A 15,103-nucleotide genomic window follows, 5' to 3' on the forward strand; every position below is an offset into this window, starting at 1 on the left:
TCGAGGATAGAATTAAATTGTCTGCAAACATGCAGAGCTTATGATCTTTCCCCAGGAAAAGATTGATATCTGGTTTTTCTCTGATCTATAATGTAAGGGGCCTCTACTATCAGCACAAATAAAAGGATTGAGAGTGGAAAGAGAGAGCGAAGGACTTCCGGCCATTCACAATGATAACTGCTCTCGGGTTCTCATGTAACCCTTTATTTTTTCGCCCAAACCTATTTTGTTCAGAATTGCTTCTAGGAACTCCTGATCGGAGGCTTTCTCCGTAACAAGGGAAAACAGTAGAACTGATAGTTTCCTTCTAGCCACCTACTCTACCTGGTGGGCTATACGTCTCCCGCAACGGTGCTCTGTGCCCGATATTAATTAACAACACTTGATAGGGGTTAGCTCAGATTCTGTCCTGTTGGACAGGATTTCCCTAAAATCTTGGCATCCATATTTAGCAGGGCAATCAGCGTATATGTGCAGGGGTGTGGAATTTAATAAAATATCTACTTGTCCATGGGACTGGTAGCTTCATAAATCTACTTGCCCTGTAACAAAATCTACTTGCCCCTTTGGTGCCATGTAGTGCAGTGACAAATAATGGCAGCAATCTCATTTTATCAGATCTCTGATAATAGCCTCTCTGATTATACCAGGGTTGATACTATAAAAGGGTTTGAATACTAGCAATTTCCTTATATTGCCACCTTTCTGCAGATCTACATACTGGGGCTAGAGGTAGTGGTAAGCAATGATTCCAAGGTTAAAATGCCTTTTTGAGTCTGTGCAAACCTACTAACATGCATGTGTTAGTGGTTTTCACCAGCTCTTCTCTTCTCTAATCTTTTCCCACACTGACAAAGGTTAGAAATTTACTACTGACAATGGCAGAAGGAACATCTCTTCCTGGGCTGGGAAAAATGTGGCTGGAGGAGAAGTGAACTAGTAAACGCTCAACAGATTTTTGCAGGAGAAAAACTGTGCATTCATATTTGGTAGTGCTAAAATGCAGTTCACAAAGTAAGATTTCATGGCCTTCATGTGAATACATGAAAGCCATAAATCTGCACTAATGCAAGAAAATATACCATGGGTGCACTTTCATGACTTTCTTTAAGAATTGGGTCCTAATTAGGTCTGGTGTTAAGCAAGACCTTTTGCTTTTATGAAAATTCTATCCATCGACTGGCTTCACCGTGAGTGACGGCCTTCTGCTCTTTTATAAGCAGCATATCGGAAACACATAGTAGTTTTGTTCAGTGCTAGGAAATACTGTGGCAATGTGTGCTTTTAGACCAAAAACTGCTTTTCCAATAGTTGTTGTAATGGTTAGGACCCAGTAGCTCCAGCAACAAAAAAGTTTTACATAAACCATGTCAAAACAAGACACGCATTGACTAAACCAAAATGTTGACCACCAAGTCAGACCTATTGGCGTTGCCAGTGCTTGCTTATTTTCATGTTTCCCATAATCTTGTTGAAACTGGTTACACTGATTTTCTATTATGAATATTTTTGGGAAAAACTAGCATGCATCCACGCATTTTAATAAATTATGCTTCACATAAATGATACCTAAAATTTCACAGTAGCAAAACGTAGGGAAGGGTTTTAGAGGTGGCTTGAGCTGGTTACTGTCTTAATTAAGAAGGAGTGTTTCTACAGTGGGTACGTTTGTGAATTCTGCCGTAAAGAACATAGCATCAGTGCACTTTCACATTGTTTTACTATCTCTCCTGAGAAGTTTGCACTGTTAGCTGTTCCTGGCTTTAGTAGCTTCCAGCGGTACCTTCTCCATGTATTCACTTGCTCTGCATGTGATTTCTTTCCAGTAGAAAAAAACCTGTCTTACTGACTGACTTGTGGCAAAAGTCTCAGCAATGTGCTTTGATGTAACTAACGTTCAACCCAATTGCAAGGTGGTGTAGCTGTTGTAGAGAATTCGATGCTCCGGATGAGAAAACGAATATAACACAAAGGACAGACACATGGGGATCTGCAAACATTTGGACCCTGAAAACAATACATCCTATTGAAGTCAAGGAGCGGGAAGCTCCATCAATCTATCCATCCGAAACAGTAGGAGGAGGATTTCTTTAGACCAGTTTATCCTACGGTCTCAACATCTTTCGCTGTCCCGTGTCAATTGTTAAGGTGCCTATTTGTATACATTGCATGTACACACACGCACTGTCTACCCATAGTAGCTCCTCTAACTAGTCACCTCTGCCAGGACATTGTAGGTAACCATTCCATATTTTGCCTAGTACCAGCACACAATTCACCTAGCTCTTGAGGAAATGTGGCTCAAATATAATCGGCCAAACGAGGGCACTGAACCTCCAACCTTGACTCACTTTCAGTTACCTCATTGTGTGACCCGGAGCAAGTGTTTTATTTACTTGGTCCTACGTTTCTTAATCTACTAAAGTTGGTGGTACTTGGGTTAAGGTTAACCCATTACTAAACACTACCTAAAACAAGTGTATATTGCTAAACCGCACAGGAGCCCTGGGTTTAACCAAAACTTTAATAGTTTTTTCAGCGGTGATGAAGAGTTTTCAATGCTTAATTATTGCTGTTAATTAGATAAAGGTGCAGCATATTGGGAAACTCATGGTTGCTTAGTGGGTGAGTTTGACGTACGTTCTTATTCAATGAGAACTGAGCTGACCCTGCAATAGCCCCTTTGTAGGCCTCCAGTCACCTATCTTATTGCAGATATAGTCTTGTGCCCTGGCACTTGAAGAGATCACCCTCCATTTAGCTCTCCATGTTTCCTTAAAGTCATGCTTGGCAGTGCACAGAAAAGCATATAAATTCCCTCAGGTCAAAGACAAGGCTTTGGTAACATCAGGTGATTGAAGTTAAGATTTACATTGAGTGTCTTTCGTACACACATCACAGCACAAGTCGCGGTGGAAAAGGGTGGACTGAGTCCCCTCACTAATCAGAGGAGACACCGTTGTCTTTTGCCCAAGGCAGAAGGAAGCTCAAGTATGTCTCTTTTACAACTGTATGAACTCCCATGCACTTACCTAGCATTTTCATGACTGTTTCCACTGGCAATATGCCCTTGTGTTTACATAGAATGTGGCTCACTGTATTTTTGTGTCACTAGACAACATCTTCCTTCTCCTCTAGAGGAGCCCATGATGTCCACCACTGAGACATTCATTTCTTAACAATGTTGGGACTGTGGTGTTTTGCAGTTTTATGGTGTTACGAATTACAGCATGATCGAAACAGAGCACCTAACCATTTGCTCTGTACAAAATATACATGAAACACCTTCTATGTACTCACTAAAAACTGCACTTTTTGACTGTAACTTAGAAGGGTTTTTTAAAAATGTCACTTTGCGTACCCCTTTGTGGTTGGGAAGACAAATGATTTAAAAGAAGTAAAACGAATATAAAACCTAGTTCAGCATTTCACTGCATAATTATATTTGTTGTTTATGTAAAGCACTTATACAATCAGGGTACCATATCGGAGAGCTGACAGCCTAACAATATAAACATTTTTTGTGCAAAATTATACATTTTTAAAGCATCGCACAAGATTGTAACATTACTTGCTGTGACCTCACTTCATTTGATGTCTCTGTGCATCGCTTATGTTAATTAGTCCACCAGCGATTTTCTCTAGGATTTGTGCCCTGCATACCATCACAAACCTGTCTACAAAAGCACACTGGGGGGGGGGGGGGGCTTCTTTTCCCCTCTTCTCATTTCTAGTGCCTGTGAAGATACAAATGCAGAGCACCTGGCTGTCTAGGAAGAACGAGCTGGTAAGCAGCACCGCGCCCACCAAATAAACCTGAGGCATGAGGGGCCCAGTGAAAGGACAGAAGTGGGGGTAGGCCAGAGGCCTATATGAAAGCGAAAGTCCCATGGGTAAAGTAAGGAGCTTTAATGTAAGCCCTTGATAAGATAAGACATGAGAAGCCAAGGGAAGCGGGCCAGGGCTGTCTGAGAGGCCGTAAAAAGGGCAGGTACAGGCACCGGGTGAGACATAGGGTGCATGAATGAAGGGAGGGGCTCGAGCTGCATGGGAAGGGAAACCAGGGCACTTTACTGTAGGCCCAGGAGGCGAGGGTGACTAGGGATCTTGGGGCCATATGAGGCCCAAGGGTGGAACAAAGAATAAAAGACAGGAATGAAAGGGTTCAAGTCCGAGCAGGGGCCTAGAAGCAGATAAACCAGCCTCTTGCACATCAGTGCTGTAGGTGTTCTGGAGCTGCAGAAGCGCGATCTTCGCCTCATGCTCGAACTGAATGAAAGTAAGAAGGGAGGGCCCGAAAGCCGCACAAGAGCCTCGAGGAGAAAGTAAAATGCCTGTTACCTGGCAATGTTTTGGGTGTACCACACGGAGCTGCAACTACGAGCTCCATTCCAACATGTTGGTCTTCTGCTTCATGGAAATGAAAGCGCAGGCCCCAGCTTTTGCACAGGCCCTTTCACTGCTAATAACTTTCACTGCCAATAAACTGCTCAAAGCCCAGCCCTGACTAGGAGCCACTGACAGAAAGAAAAGGTGTACCAGTGGGTCGAGCTAAGCCCCCCTCTCATCCAAAGCCAGTCGTGGCTGTACTTCATGCCATCAGTGCAATCACAGGCCACTACACTTCAGCACGTAGTGGCATGTGCTTCATTCAGACTTATTGACTGGCCTTGACCAGCACTGTTTCTCCGCTGTGTATCGGATTAAAGTAAGTCTTTGTCTACTTGTCCTTGGGACAAAATAGACATTGCAACTTCTTGCCCTTGTGAGAAATCTAGATGTCTTGGGCGTCGGGAGATACAAATTCCCCACCCCTGATGTGGGACACTTCTCTGCTTTCTTCTCGCACTTCAGTATCAAGGATATATGTGCCTCCTCCATTGTAGTGGTCAAGCCCAATGAATTCGTAAAGGAGTTAAATATTGTTGTCAATGGTTTCTTAAGTTATGGGCAGAAGATCTCATAGAAAGAGCATCTATTTTAATGCTGCCTTTATTTCAGTTACAATGTTAGTTTTTCAAGATACAAAATAGATGTATACAATGGGCTTTGTGTCAGCCCCTTCTTGGATGGCTTTCTTGTCTGTCTTTTTCTCATTCAGTGGCTTTCCTCCCTATTCTTTGTTTGTGCGATCCCTGGAGCATTTCTTCTTTATCATGTTTTGGTTGGGTGGCAATAGTATGTCCACTGCTTATGTTCCCAGAACAACCTTTTTTTTCTTGTCTGTGAGCCCTCGACTCTTGCTCTCCTCTGTGTACTGCTTCCCCCTTCAGGACATCACCCTTCTCGTGCTCTGTGTTGGTGACCCACATCAGCTCCCGTTTCTAATAACACAATTTTGTGCATCGTTATCATTTTTTATAATTTAAACTGCCCAGAGCATCCACAGTCTTTGAATTGTAACTTTGGAGGGAAAAAATGGTTGCTCGATCATGATGTGTACTTGTGCACGTTTGGATGCATTTATGCTCATAGAACATGGTGACTGACGAGGAATGACTGCTGCAATTGAGTGTTTCAATGAAGTCATTGCCGCTTGCTTTCAGGTTGTCTACCCTCTCACCCATCAGGTTGCAGCCATCTTAAGAGCTCTGTGCTTGGAGGTTACCATCTTCATCACTCCTCTCAACAGTCCTCACTCAGTGGCTCTATCAATATATGCCACAGTGGCACCTCCAGCGGAGGTACACCGTCCTCCAGAGCATTGCATCTGTTCTCAGCAAATATTACTGTTCTTGGTATTCTCCAGCAATTTTGTTACACTAGCCATTTGTTTGGCAGCTTTATATCAGTGGGGTTGCCGGGGTTGTGTACTTGTTTTGTTACCATTTTGGTGATGAGCAAGCATTGTACTTGACTACATATAGCTGACGAGTTAGGGTGCTAGGTTACTGAGATTGTGTCTGTCATAGTCCTTTTAATATCTGATCTAGGTCTGCTCTTGATACCTAGTTGTTGCCACAATTTGTCAGACTCTCTGTCCCTGAATGTTTGGTCTGCTGTTTAGATGTGGAGCTATGGCTTCCAATGCTGTTGCCATGTCTTTTCAAACATTATTTACGAACTCTCATGGCCTTCTTAATAGACTATTTGTCATGTGATTGGTCATGACCAGTGAAGGTTCACCAGTATTGGGGTTCGGTTTGTTTTTTTGTGGTATCCGAATTCTTGTTATCTTCACCCAAGGGGAATGAGCAGTAGAACTCTAATTTTCAGGAAGATAACTTTGAACTGGCAATGTGAGAGAGTGTGCGTTTGTTAAATTCATTTAGAAACCAAAAATGTATTATCACAACCGCTTTTGCTATTACTATATGAACATAAAAGGACATATTTACACAAAACTCGAATAGTTAACCGATAGTGTTCCAATACGTGTATTGCAAAATTAACAAAATTGTGGACCGTTGTGTACAGCAACATAGTCCCGTATTTGGTGTAGAGCTCAGTGGTAATAAGTAACATTGGACACCACAGCTTGAACGTTATTAAAAATGTTTCTCCACTGCTCTGAAGCTTTGAGGGGCCTATTCACAAACCTTTTTTTGTGTGAGTAGGTGCAATTTGCTCCTAGAAAAATCTTTGTGAATCATTCCTATAGTCTGCTTTCTATTTGTGGCTCACATTTACTCGCTGTTTTTAAGCTCATCTTCTTTCAATCTAGGACATTATGTTTTTAGCTGGTACTCAGTCACTTGCTCTTTTTCTCACTAGCTGCTAAAGTAAAGTAGCTTGCAGGTAATGGGGAGCTCTCAACAGACCAGTGCCTCTGGAAGGCCCGCAGAGCTCTACCGGCCTTCCAGGAAATGTTGGTTTACCATTGAATGTTTAGGTCTCCTTTCGTGCTATCAAACTCTTACTACTCTGCTACATCTTGTACTCTTTCACTCTACTACTCTATTATCTTTCTGGCTATTGTAATACTTGTACTCTGTCATTCTTTTTTTTCTAGTTTGTACAGTAGTGCTACTCTCATGTGCTTTCCTGCTTACTTTGTTTTGTTTTTCCCTTGCAGTCATTTCCTTCCCAGTACTATGGTCCATCTTCTGCTTTCTCTTCATCAATGGAATGGCATTGTCTTTAGATTGCTTCTAATGTGGTTTGTCTTGTTTTGCACCTGACTCCTGTCTTATAGTCATTGCTCATGTCTTACATTTATTCTTCCTTACTACAGAGGTGGCCAGAGAAGTTGTTCATGCACATAACCTCAACAGCACCGGAATGACATCAGGAAACGGAAATTCCTCCTCGACCGTTGCTGGCACTACCCCCCAGAACGGTGAGAACAAACCACCCCAGGCCATTGTGAAACCCCAAATCCTGACGCATGTCATCGAAGGTTTTGTGATCCAAGAGGGTGCAGAGCCCTTTCCGGTAGGAAGTTTTTCATTTCTTATTTTCCATTTGTGTTTCATAAACCTATTTGTAACCCGTAAGAATATTTTTAGCTGTAAGTGAAAAAAGCAAGGTAGGCTGACTAAATTCTAAATAACTTTAACAGCACAGACAGTCTTTTTTTGTGAATGGCCCAAATAGGAAAGGTTTCATGAGCATCCAAACTTGTTTTTTGTGAACAGGATAGAAAACTCCTCTTAGTACTATCTATTTTTTGGCATACTGCGACTAATAGCTTTATCCAATCATACATGCTGTTATTTCAAGCTGTTCTCCTTTTCACTGCCATTGTGATGTGTTTCACACTTTCTTTATGCTATGGTTGATTTGTCCTCCTACTCCTATCATGCACAGAAAAGCATTGGTACAACTCTCAATTGCAATTAAAGAGAGCCATGCAGTTTTCTTTGCTAAATTGTAATTCTTTCTGCTCATCTAAGTTCTGTATTTTTTAGTAGGACGACGGTATCTTGTTGTGTTCAAATTTACTCAGTAGCCAAACTCTCTAGTTTTGTTCCGTTTGTATTGTAAGTATCTTATGTTCACACTTTCTTTTACATTGCTGTTGAATAAGTAAATCCAAAAATTGTGCCTTTAACAGTATATTTCTAGGCAAATGTGAAGACATAGCTCCTCATTTAGTCTGTGCAATGGACTGTTAAATCTGGATACATTAATGTCAATACCCCCCCCCCCCCTCCCCTTCGTAACCCCCACAGTTAAGCAACCAGTAGATTTATATAGAATTCTACAAAGCTAGCTTCAGGGTGCAACATGAGAAGTTTTATAAATGCTTTTTGCTAGTCTTGGACATATAGATGGTCTCAGGAGTGTGGTCTTGAATTGTAAGCTTTGCAAAAACATTTTAAACTGAGTACACAATTCTGACTTCTCTGCATGCATGCATGCATGCAGGCAGAATTGCTCATTTACATCTAGGGGAAAATAGCAGAGGATAGACTGTCACCTACTGCCTGACTTGCCCCTACTTCTTCTCACAGCTGTACATGGAGCACCTTAAGTAACCAGACTGCTCACTGCTGCCCACACTGTATACATTCCAGCATACCTCCCAGGGTCCTCTTGTTTCAGCTCTTCCCTTGCAGGCCTCCCCTCAAACTGTTTCCTTTGATACTTGTCTTCCTTTTCCAAATTGCTGCCGGCTCCGGATACTGATTTCTAACTACACATAGCTGCTGCAGTTTCCCCCCATCCTGTATCTGGTCTGTGTGACGACCTCGAGACAATGCACTAGATACTCCGCTTAGTCTCTACTGGGTCCTCTCCTTTCTACTTTAACAGCACGTCAGTTTTGCTTTGTTGTCCTGCTTTTTCTATGACTTTCCTGACCCATCTCAGTGAATCAACATTTTGATCACTGCGTGTGGCTGAGGGGAGTTTATCTATTTATTTTGCTTTCCTTCCTCTCCCTTTGGAAAGTTGACACCCCCCACACTACAAACATCGGTGGTATGAGCAATTAAAGCTTTAAACATAAGTGCTTGGTTACACATCGCGAGTCAATACAAAAAAGATAGTGTTAAATGTTGGAGGACCCTGACAAAGATCACAGCCATCCTCCAAAATGGAGATTAGGCCAAAATGGTGCTTACTGCCACATTCTTGTCCCAGAATATCTGCCTATATCTCCAGTTTGCAGCAGAGCGAGCCTTATTGCTGCCCTAAATACACCCCAGTGTTTTCACTCTACTGCTAGTTGTCATTAATTTAGGTTGCCAATAGGTGCATCTTTACTGCTGCTCAGGCAACTGACTGATTAAGTTATACACTCTCACCTCATCCCTTTACAGGCTGCACCTGCACGGCGGACTACGCTCACCATCGTTCTCTGAGATAATTCACAAACTGTGGTTTCAGTAATTAAAATGGACATAGGTCGTAGACATCATCCCACTCCTAGGAAACCTTTTACCCTCCAGGATGTTCAGCTAAATTTACATATCAGCCAGTCGAATGCTATGCGTCGTTTTGCGAGCAAGAGAGCTAACTGGAGCAATTTGTATTCCATCTGTTTCTGTTTGGGGTCTACGATGATGCCCAACAGGCAAGACTGAGGTAAGAAAGGCACTGTGATTGCCAGTGCTCTGCTCAGGCGCTCAGTGACTACATTCAAGTATTCTTTTCTAATCGGCGTCAGGTAGGTTTGATATAAAAAGTGTGAAGTGGGGCATCTTGAAACGAGCGTTCCCCAAGACTGTTCCAACTAGCTTGTAGTACATTGCACATTCTCTCTCCATCTATATAATTTTCCCATGCCTGTCTGGCTTTCAGTGTGGTCCTTCCTTATCCATCTTTAATGCTGTCTAGATTAGAGTGATCAGTATCCTACCGGAGCCAAATGAATGTCTCCCCCCGGTCCCCCCCCTCCTCCAGGGTGCAAGACATCAGAGGATCATTGTGGGAAACGTCAGATCTCCCTGGCTGTTGCAGAAAGTTTGGCATCCTAGAGAAACTGGCCAAGGCTGACCCCAAAGGACTCTGCCACGTCCTAGAACATTATAAAGGACTATAGAGGTCCCCCAGCAGCAAGCACCCCCCTCCTGCCAGTGCAACAGGGACATGTCAGGAATACATTGGAATGGCCTCAGATTCCAAATTGGGAAGTTTCTTACATAGGTTTCTTGGGGACCCAGGTAGCTATCCTCTCCTATACCCTTGCCGGCTGCCGGACTATATAGGAGACCCCGCTGTCCAGCCCGGCATCTCACATGAGCAACGGCTTAAAAGTGGCCGGACCCGAAGGACAAAGAGAGTATATAGGCAGCGCGGGAGGAGTACCATCTTAACGATAACAACCCAACCCTTGGCAAAGAGTGAAAGTGTGGTCCAGAAGGTTATGGATTTGCACAACTTGTTGAGGACTCTGCCTGTTTTGTATGTATATTGTTTCTCCTTTGTCAGGGCGACCATAACCCGGGTTAACTACCACCCACTAAATGCCCAAATCTGTCAGCCGGTGCACCAACAACCCCAGTGGGAAGAGCTTTGTCGTGCTTTTGTGTAGGTTTAGTCTTGCAACTTCCCCAAATAGATTAAGCCAATCTAGCAGGAGCAGCTTCGAGACGCGGGGAGACCGTTTTTTAAAGTTATAACGGCATCCAAGTTCACCTGCATACAGAGAAAGACCAGGCTAATGCACATAAAAGAGAGATGAACACATGTAAGAGGCATTACCAGACTGACTCTCAAAGAGAATTTCACCTCATGTTTTTGATAACTTTTGCACAAGAAGTCATTCTTGTGATTGTGTGAGGCAACTTTAAGACCAACTATAATGTGAAGGGCACACCTACTTACACATATTGATGTGCAAAGTACAAATACATGAAATAAGCTACAATTCACCGTAGGCTCACAAAGTGAGTGTTATGGCCATTCATTACAAAAGAGCATGACATACATGTCTCCTTAAATAGACGGCTGGCAGTCAGTAATAATAAGCATAGGCTGTATGGTGCAATTATTGCATAATCTCGTATTTACAGTTAATCTTGGTTATTGTATTGTATTGTATTGCATTTATATAGCACTTACTACCCCTGACGGGGCGCAGAATGCTTTTTTGGGAAGTAGCACGCTACTCCGGAACCCATAAAGGATTAGTGTTGAATTAGTATAGTGAAATATGAAAGTAATTTGAGTGGTGGATATGTTAGTCAGTTATTTGGATTGAAAAGGATAGCGGAGGGATAGAAGGGAAGGATTTCGAATTTTTCTTCTAAAGAAAAAAAGGCAATTCTGGGATTATTATAGACACTTAAAAGGTAGAGGTGTTTTCAAAACAGAAGAGGGTGACTTCCTTCCTCAAGAAAAATTTGCTGTATGAGCCATCAGCCTCTGACAATAGGAAACCACCTAGTTCCCAATGGCACATAACACACTATATATACCACTACAGGAAGACCTACTCTAGGAAAAAGACAGCTGTCTGTGGTGATCTACAAACACATGGCCATTTGTAACATCACAGCAAGGCATCCACTGAAACGTTGGGCAGTGCACATGTTAAGGCTAACAGCCATGCCAGATGGCTGAAACAGAAGTGCTGTTATATTTAAATGTGCTGTAACTGAGTCCAAGGAAGTATACAGCACTGGAATCCTTTCAGTCTGTCATACAGAAAAGGGTGTCAAAGACAATACCACAAAAATAACCAGTGCTTTTGAAAGAAGCACAAGCAACTTCGTCTTCAGCATCACAGTGAATGATCTATGTATCACAAGAATAGAAAACAAATGTCGAACTCATTTAGTTTGTAAGTCAACAAAATGAGGAAATAAAGAAAAATAATGTATCAGAAAAAGTTATATTATTGTGGAACACCAGACAGCATTGTTTGCAACAAGAGGACAAAAAGTGCCAAAACCTATGCACCCGGTAAACCAGAAAGTAGAACATTGAGGATTGGTGAACTACAGGAAATTTGCACACCCATTTAAATTGAAAGTGAAATTGATTCTGACCCCACCCTCAGTGCCCAACAGACAGGGTTTGCATTGTGAAACTTTTCTGAATTCACTTGCTGTTCATTATTTTGCCATCTAGTGGTTGGATCCGTAATTCTCCTAGAGCCACATGTACAAAGACTTTTTCTTGTCGCAAACTGGCCGATTCGGAGAATTGTCCCGTTTTGCGAACACAAAAAGGTTTTTTAACATGTACAAAGCCATATTTGCGATTCGATAACCTATTACTGAATCACAAATTGGGTTTGCCATTCGGTATTAGGAAGGGGCGTGTTTAGGGTGTCCCTTCGTAATACTGAATTGCAGTGGTATGTGTGAATGTTTTGCGAATTAAATGCGGTCGCCAAACATTCATATTTTACTGCCTACCTCAAAAAGGTAGTACTCCATTCACAAATGGGAAGGGCTCCCCAAAGGACCCTTTCCCCTTTGTGAATGTTTGTAAAAACATTTTTTCAGAGCGGGCAGTGGTCCCACGGACCATACCCTACTCTTAAAAAAAAATAAATGAAAAGAAAACTCATTTATTTATTGTTTTGAAATGTGGAAATAGTTTGCATTTCAATTTTTTTTTTATTTAATTTTTTTGATAAACAAATGTTATTGAATTTAATACTAAGAAACTGAAGAACGTTGTGACACACATTTGGATTATCAGAGAAAATTACATATTGCGATTGCAAGGCACTGGCATTCATTCGATACAACACATCATTACAAAGCAGCAGTGACAGTGGCATTCCCGCCCTTAAGCAGTACCATGGATTTATTGGCCCAACCACTTCCCCCCCCATTCTCTGCCGTGTTTAAGGGTGCAGCCCCTGGCCTCATAGACCGTTTTCTTCTGCTGCGCACACCAATCCACCGCCCGGCGTCATTGTGAGAGAGTGGGAGGGGAAGCGGAACTCCATCTGGCAGCAATCTCTCATTTAGCTACTATAACTGCCGTCCCTAGGAATGAACAGTCAGCCCTCGTCAACCCTGAGCCCTCAGGGACACCTAGTAAGAGAATTAGGGGAGAGAGGGGGACCTCCCAACACAGGACCTCGGTAAAGCCTCCCACCACTGCAGAACAGAACCTTTGAATTATAGGGCACAGCCAAACTACATGATAAAAATTGGCTGGAGCATCACCACACTGAAAGCAGGAGGGTTCGTGAAGTAGTCCAGCCCGGTGAATCCGAGCTGGAGAGAGATGGGCACCATATAAGTAGTATGTTTGAACCAGTAGTAGCTTGTGATCATTTTCTGTGCCATTAGTGCGTTGCGCCAATCTTCATCCTCAAGGGGCCCCAGCCAATTCTCCCATTGCCCCCGAAGGTGGTCTACAGTGTCTGGTGCATTAATTATCAAGGCTCGGTAAATTTTAGAGACTCCCCCTTTGCCCAAATTACCCATCAAAAGCTTATCCTCCAGTGGACTGAACTGTGGAAGTGAATCCGCTTGAGAGAGGTGTGGCTGAAGTGCATGCCTCAGTTTAAGGTATTTATACAACTGTGTATGGGTCAAGGCATATGTGGTTTGAAGTAGAGGTGGGCGGATCTCGCAGAGTTGGACTAAGTGGAATTCAGCGGAGTTCGCGAGCGGGCGGATTTGCTCCACTTGCCCACCCTAGAAGATAAATATCTGTCTGGTTAAACGTGGATTTTACCTCCTTTTTGTCGGTGAGTCGGCGTGTCATGAGAAAACAGCGCTGCATTCAGCTAGAGCCTTCAACGAGGCATGAGTCAGCAAGCAGCTTCTTAACTGGAACTCTTTGTGCGGTTCAAGCCTTGTTTTCAGTCTGCAAGAGAAATTGGCAAATTGCAGATCAGCTTCTGCTCCTGGACTAAAAACTAGGCTTGAACCGCACAATGTGTTCCAGTTAAGATGTGTTTTTTACCCTGCCCCTGCAGCTGCCGGACAGTAATGGAAGCTGGCCTGCGGGTCCTCCTGAGGAGAATCCATCTGTACTGGCCGACCGGGGGGGGGGCTGCGGGGTTACCATGGGTCTGCGCAGCCGCTCGGCCGGTTCAGTTGCAGCTGTCACTCTGGGCGTGAAATCTGCTGGGCCCTTCGAACTGTACGGCGGGCGGGTGACCGGGGAGCGGTCTGGACTCCTGGAGGACCTAGTGGGGGCTCGGGACGGGCTGCTTCATGCCCCGATGGTTTGGCACCCATAACGGTAAGTGCTCTTCTGCCTATTAGAACTGAGTAACCCGAGGGATAGTTCTTCTGTCTGAGCCTGAGAACTTAGATTGTTAGCAATGGGTAACCCCAGGGAGAGTTTTTCTAGCTGCACACAGACACCATCATAACAGGCATGCCTAGGCCCAGTAAGCGCTCTCATGCCTAGACCCTACAACCTGTCTAGTGTGGGTTCGGGGTCATGGTGTGTGGGTGTCCTATCCTGGACCAGGCTAGAGGTCTTCGTGGGTGTGTGTTGCCTGCACGGGGCCATGGTATGTTTGGGCTCCTCCGCCAGGCTGGGGAGTTGTAGGGCTGGTATATGACACGACCCCTATATCAGGGTGGGGATCTATGATTGTAGGTTTCTCCTCCACAGCAGAAGGGGGTCTGGTGACATTCAGACAAGCCAGGCGGTGGTTTAGAGCCTGCCACATATACAGGCCCAGGGCCACAGAGAGCCCTAACATGAGCAGGTGCAGTTCTCCGGGACAGGCCTTTATTATTGCATGTGCACTGTCTTCCACGCATACATTTAACTCGGACATGAGAGGCCACCCCTGCTCACCGTTTTCAAGCGGTGCAGTCTGCCGATGCTGCACTAACGGTGGGCGGTGGCCTGGGGGAAAACTCCGCTACGCGCGTAATCTGAGTTTTTTGATGTACTCCGCATTCTGAGCAGAGTGCGGAGTCACAAAAAATCTGCGAACTCTGTACGCGAAGCAGAGTTAACCGCCCACCGATAGTTTGAAGTTCCTGATATGAGTGCATATGTGTCCCCAACCAGACGTCTCCTAGCTGCGAGATGCCAATAAGGTCCCATCACCCAAAACCCTGCAAAGACGCTACCTCCCTCAACCAAGTACCATTCCAGAGAGGTGTTTCCTGTATGAGTTTGGTGTCCCAGTGGGTGTGCCTTAAAGCTGCCCTCCATGCTTGTAGGGCCAATTTGGTCACTAAGGGTGTGGAATTAGAGATGGGAGAACTGTACAGCATGGATAGAAGTTGGGGAACCCCATAAGGGTTAGCTCCAAACAATAGGTATGATCTAACCA

General features: G+C 43.9%; 1 protein-coding gene across 9 annotated transcripts in view; it reads left to right on the forward strand.

The window, feature by feature from the left end:
* Positions 1 to 15,103, forward strand: part of PHC2 (polyhomeotic homolog 2) — a 556,042-nt gene that overhangs the window by 460,263 nt on the left and 80,676 nt on the right. For all 9 annotated transcript variants that reach the window (XM_085603959.1, XM_085603955.1, XM_085603952.1 and 6 more), the window contains one exon: positions 7,175 to 7,374. In XM_085603959.1, coding sequence (XP_085460085.1) covers positions 7,175 to 7,374 — 200 coding nt within the window. The remainder of the gene's footprint in view (positions 1 to 7,174; positions 7,375 to 15,103) is intronic.

The sequence above is a fragment of the Triturus cristatus genome, chromosome 1_2, assembly GCF_964204655.1.
Source record: "Triturus cristatus chromosome 1_2, aTriCri1.1, whole genome shotgun sequence".
Classification (NCBI taxonomy): Eukaryota; Metazoa; Chordata; class Amphibia; order Caudata; family Salamandridae; genus Triturus; species Triturus cristatus.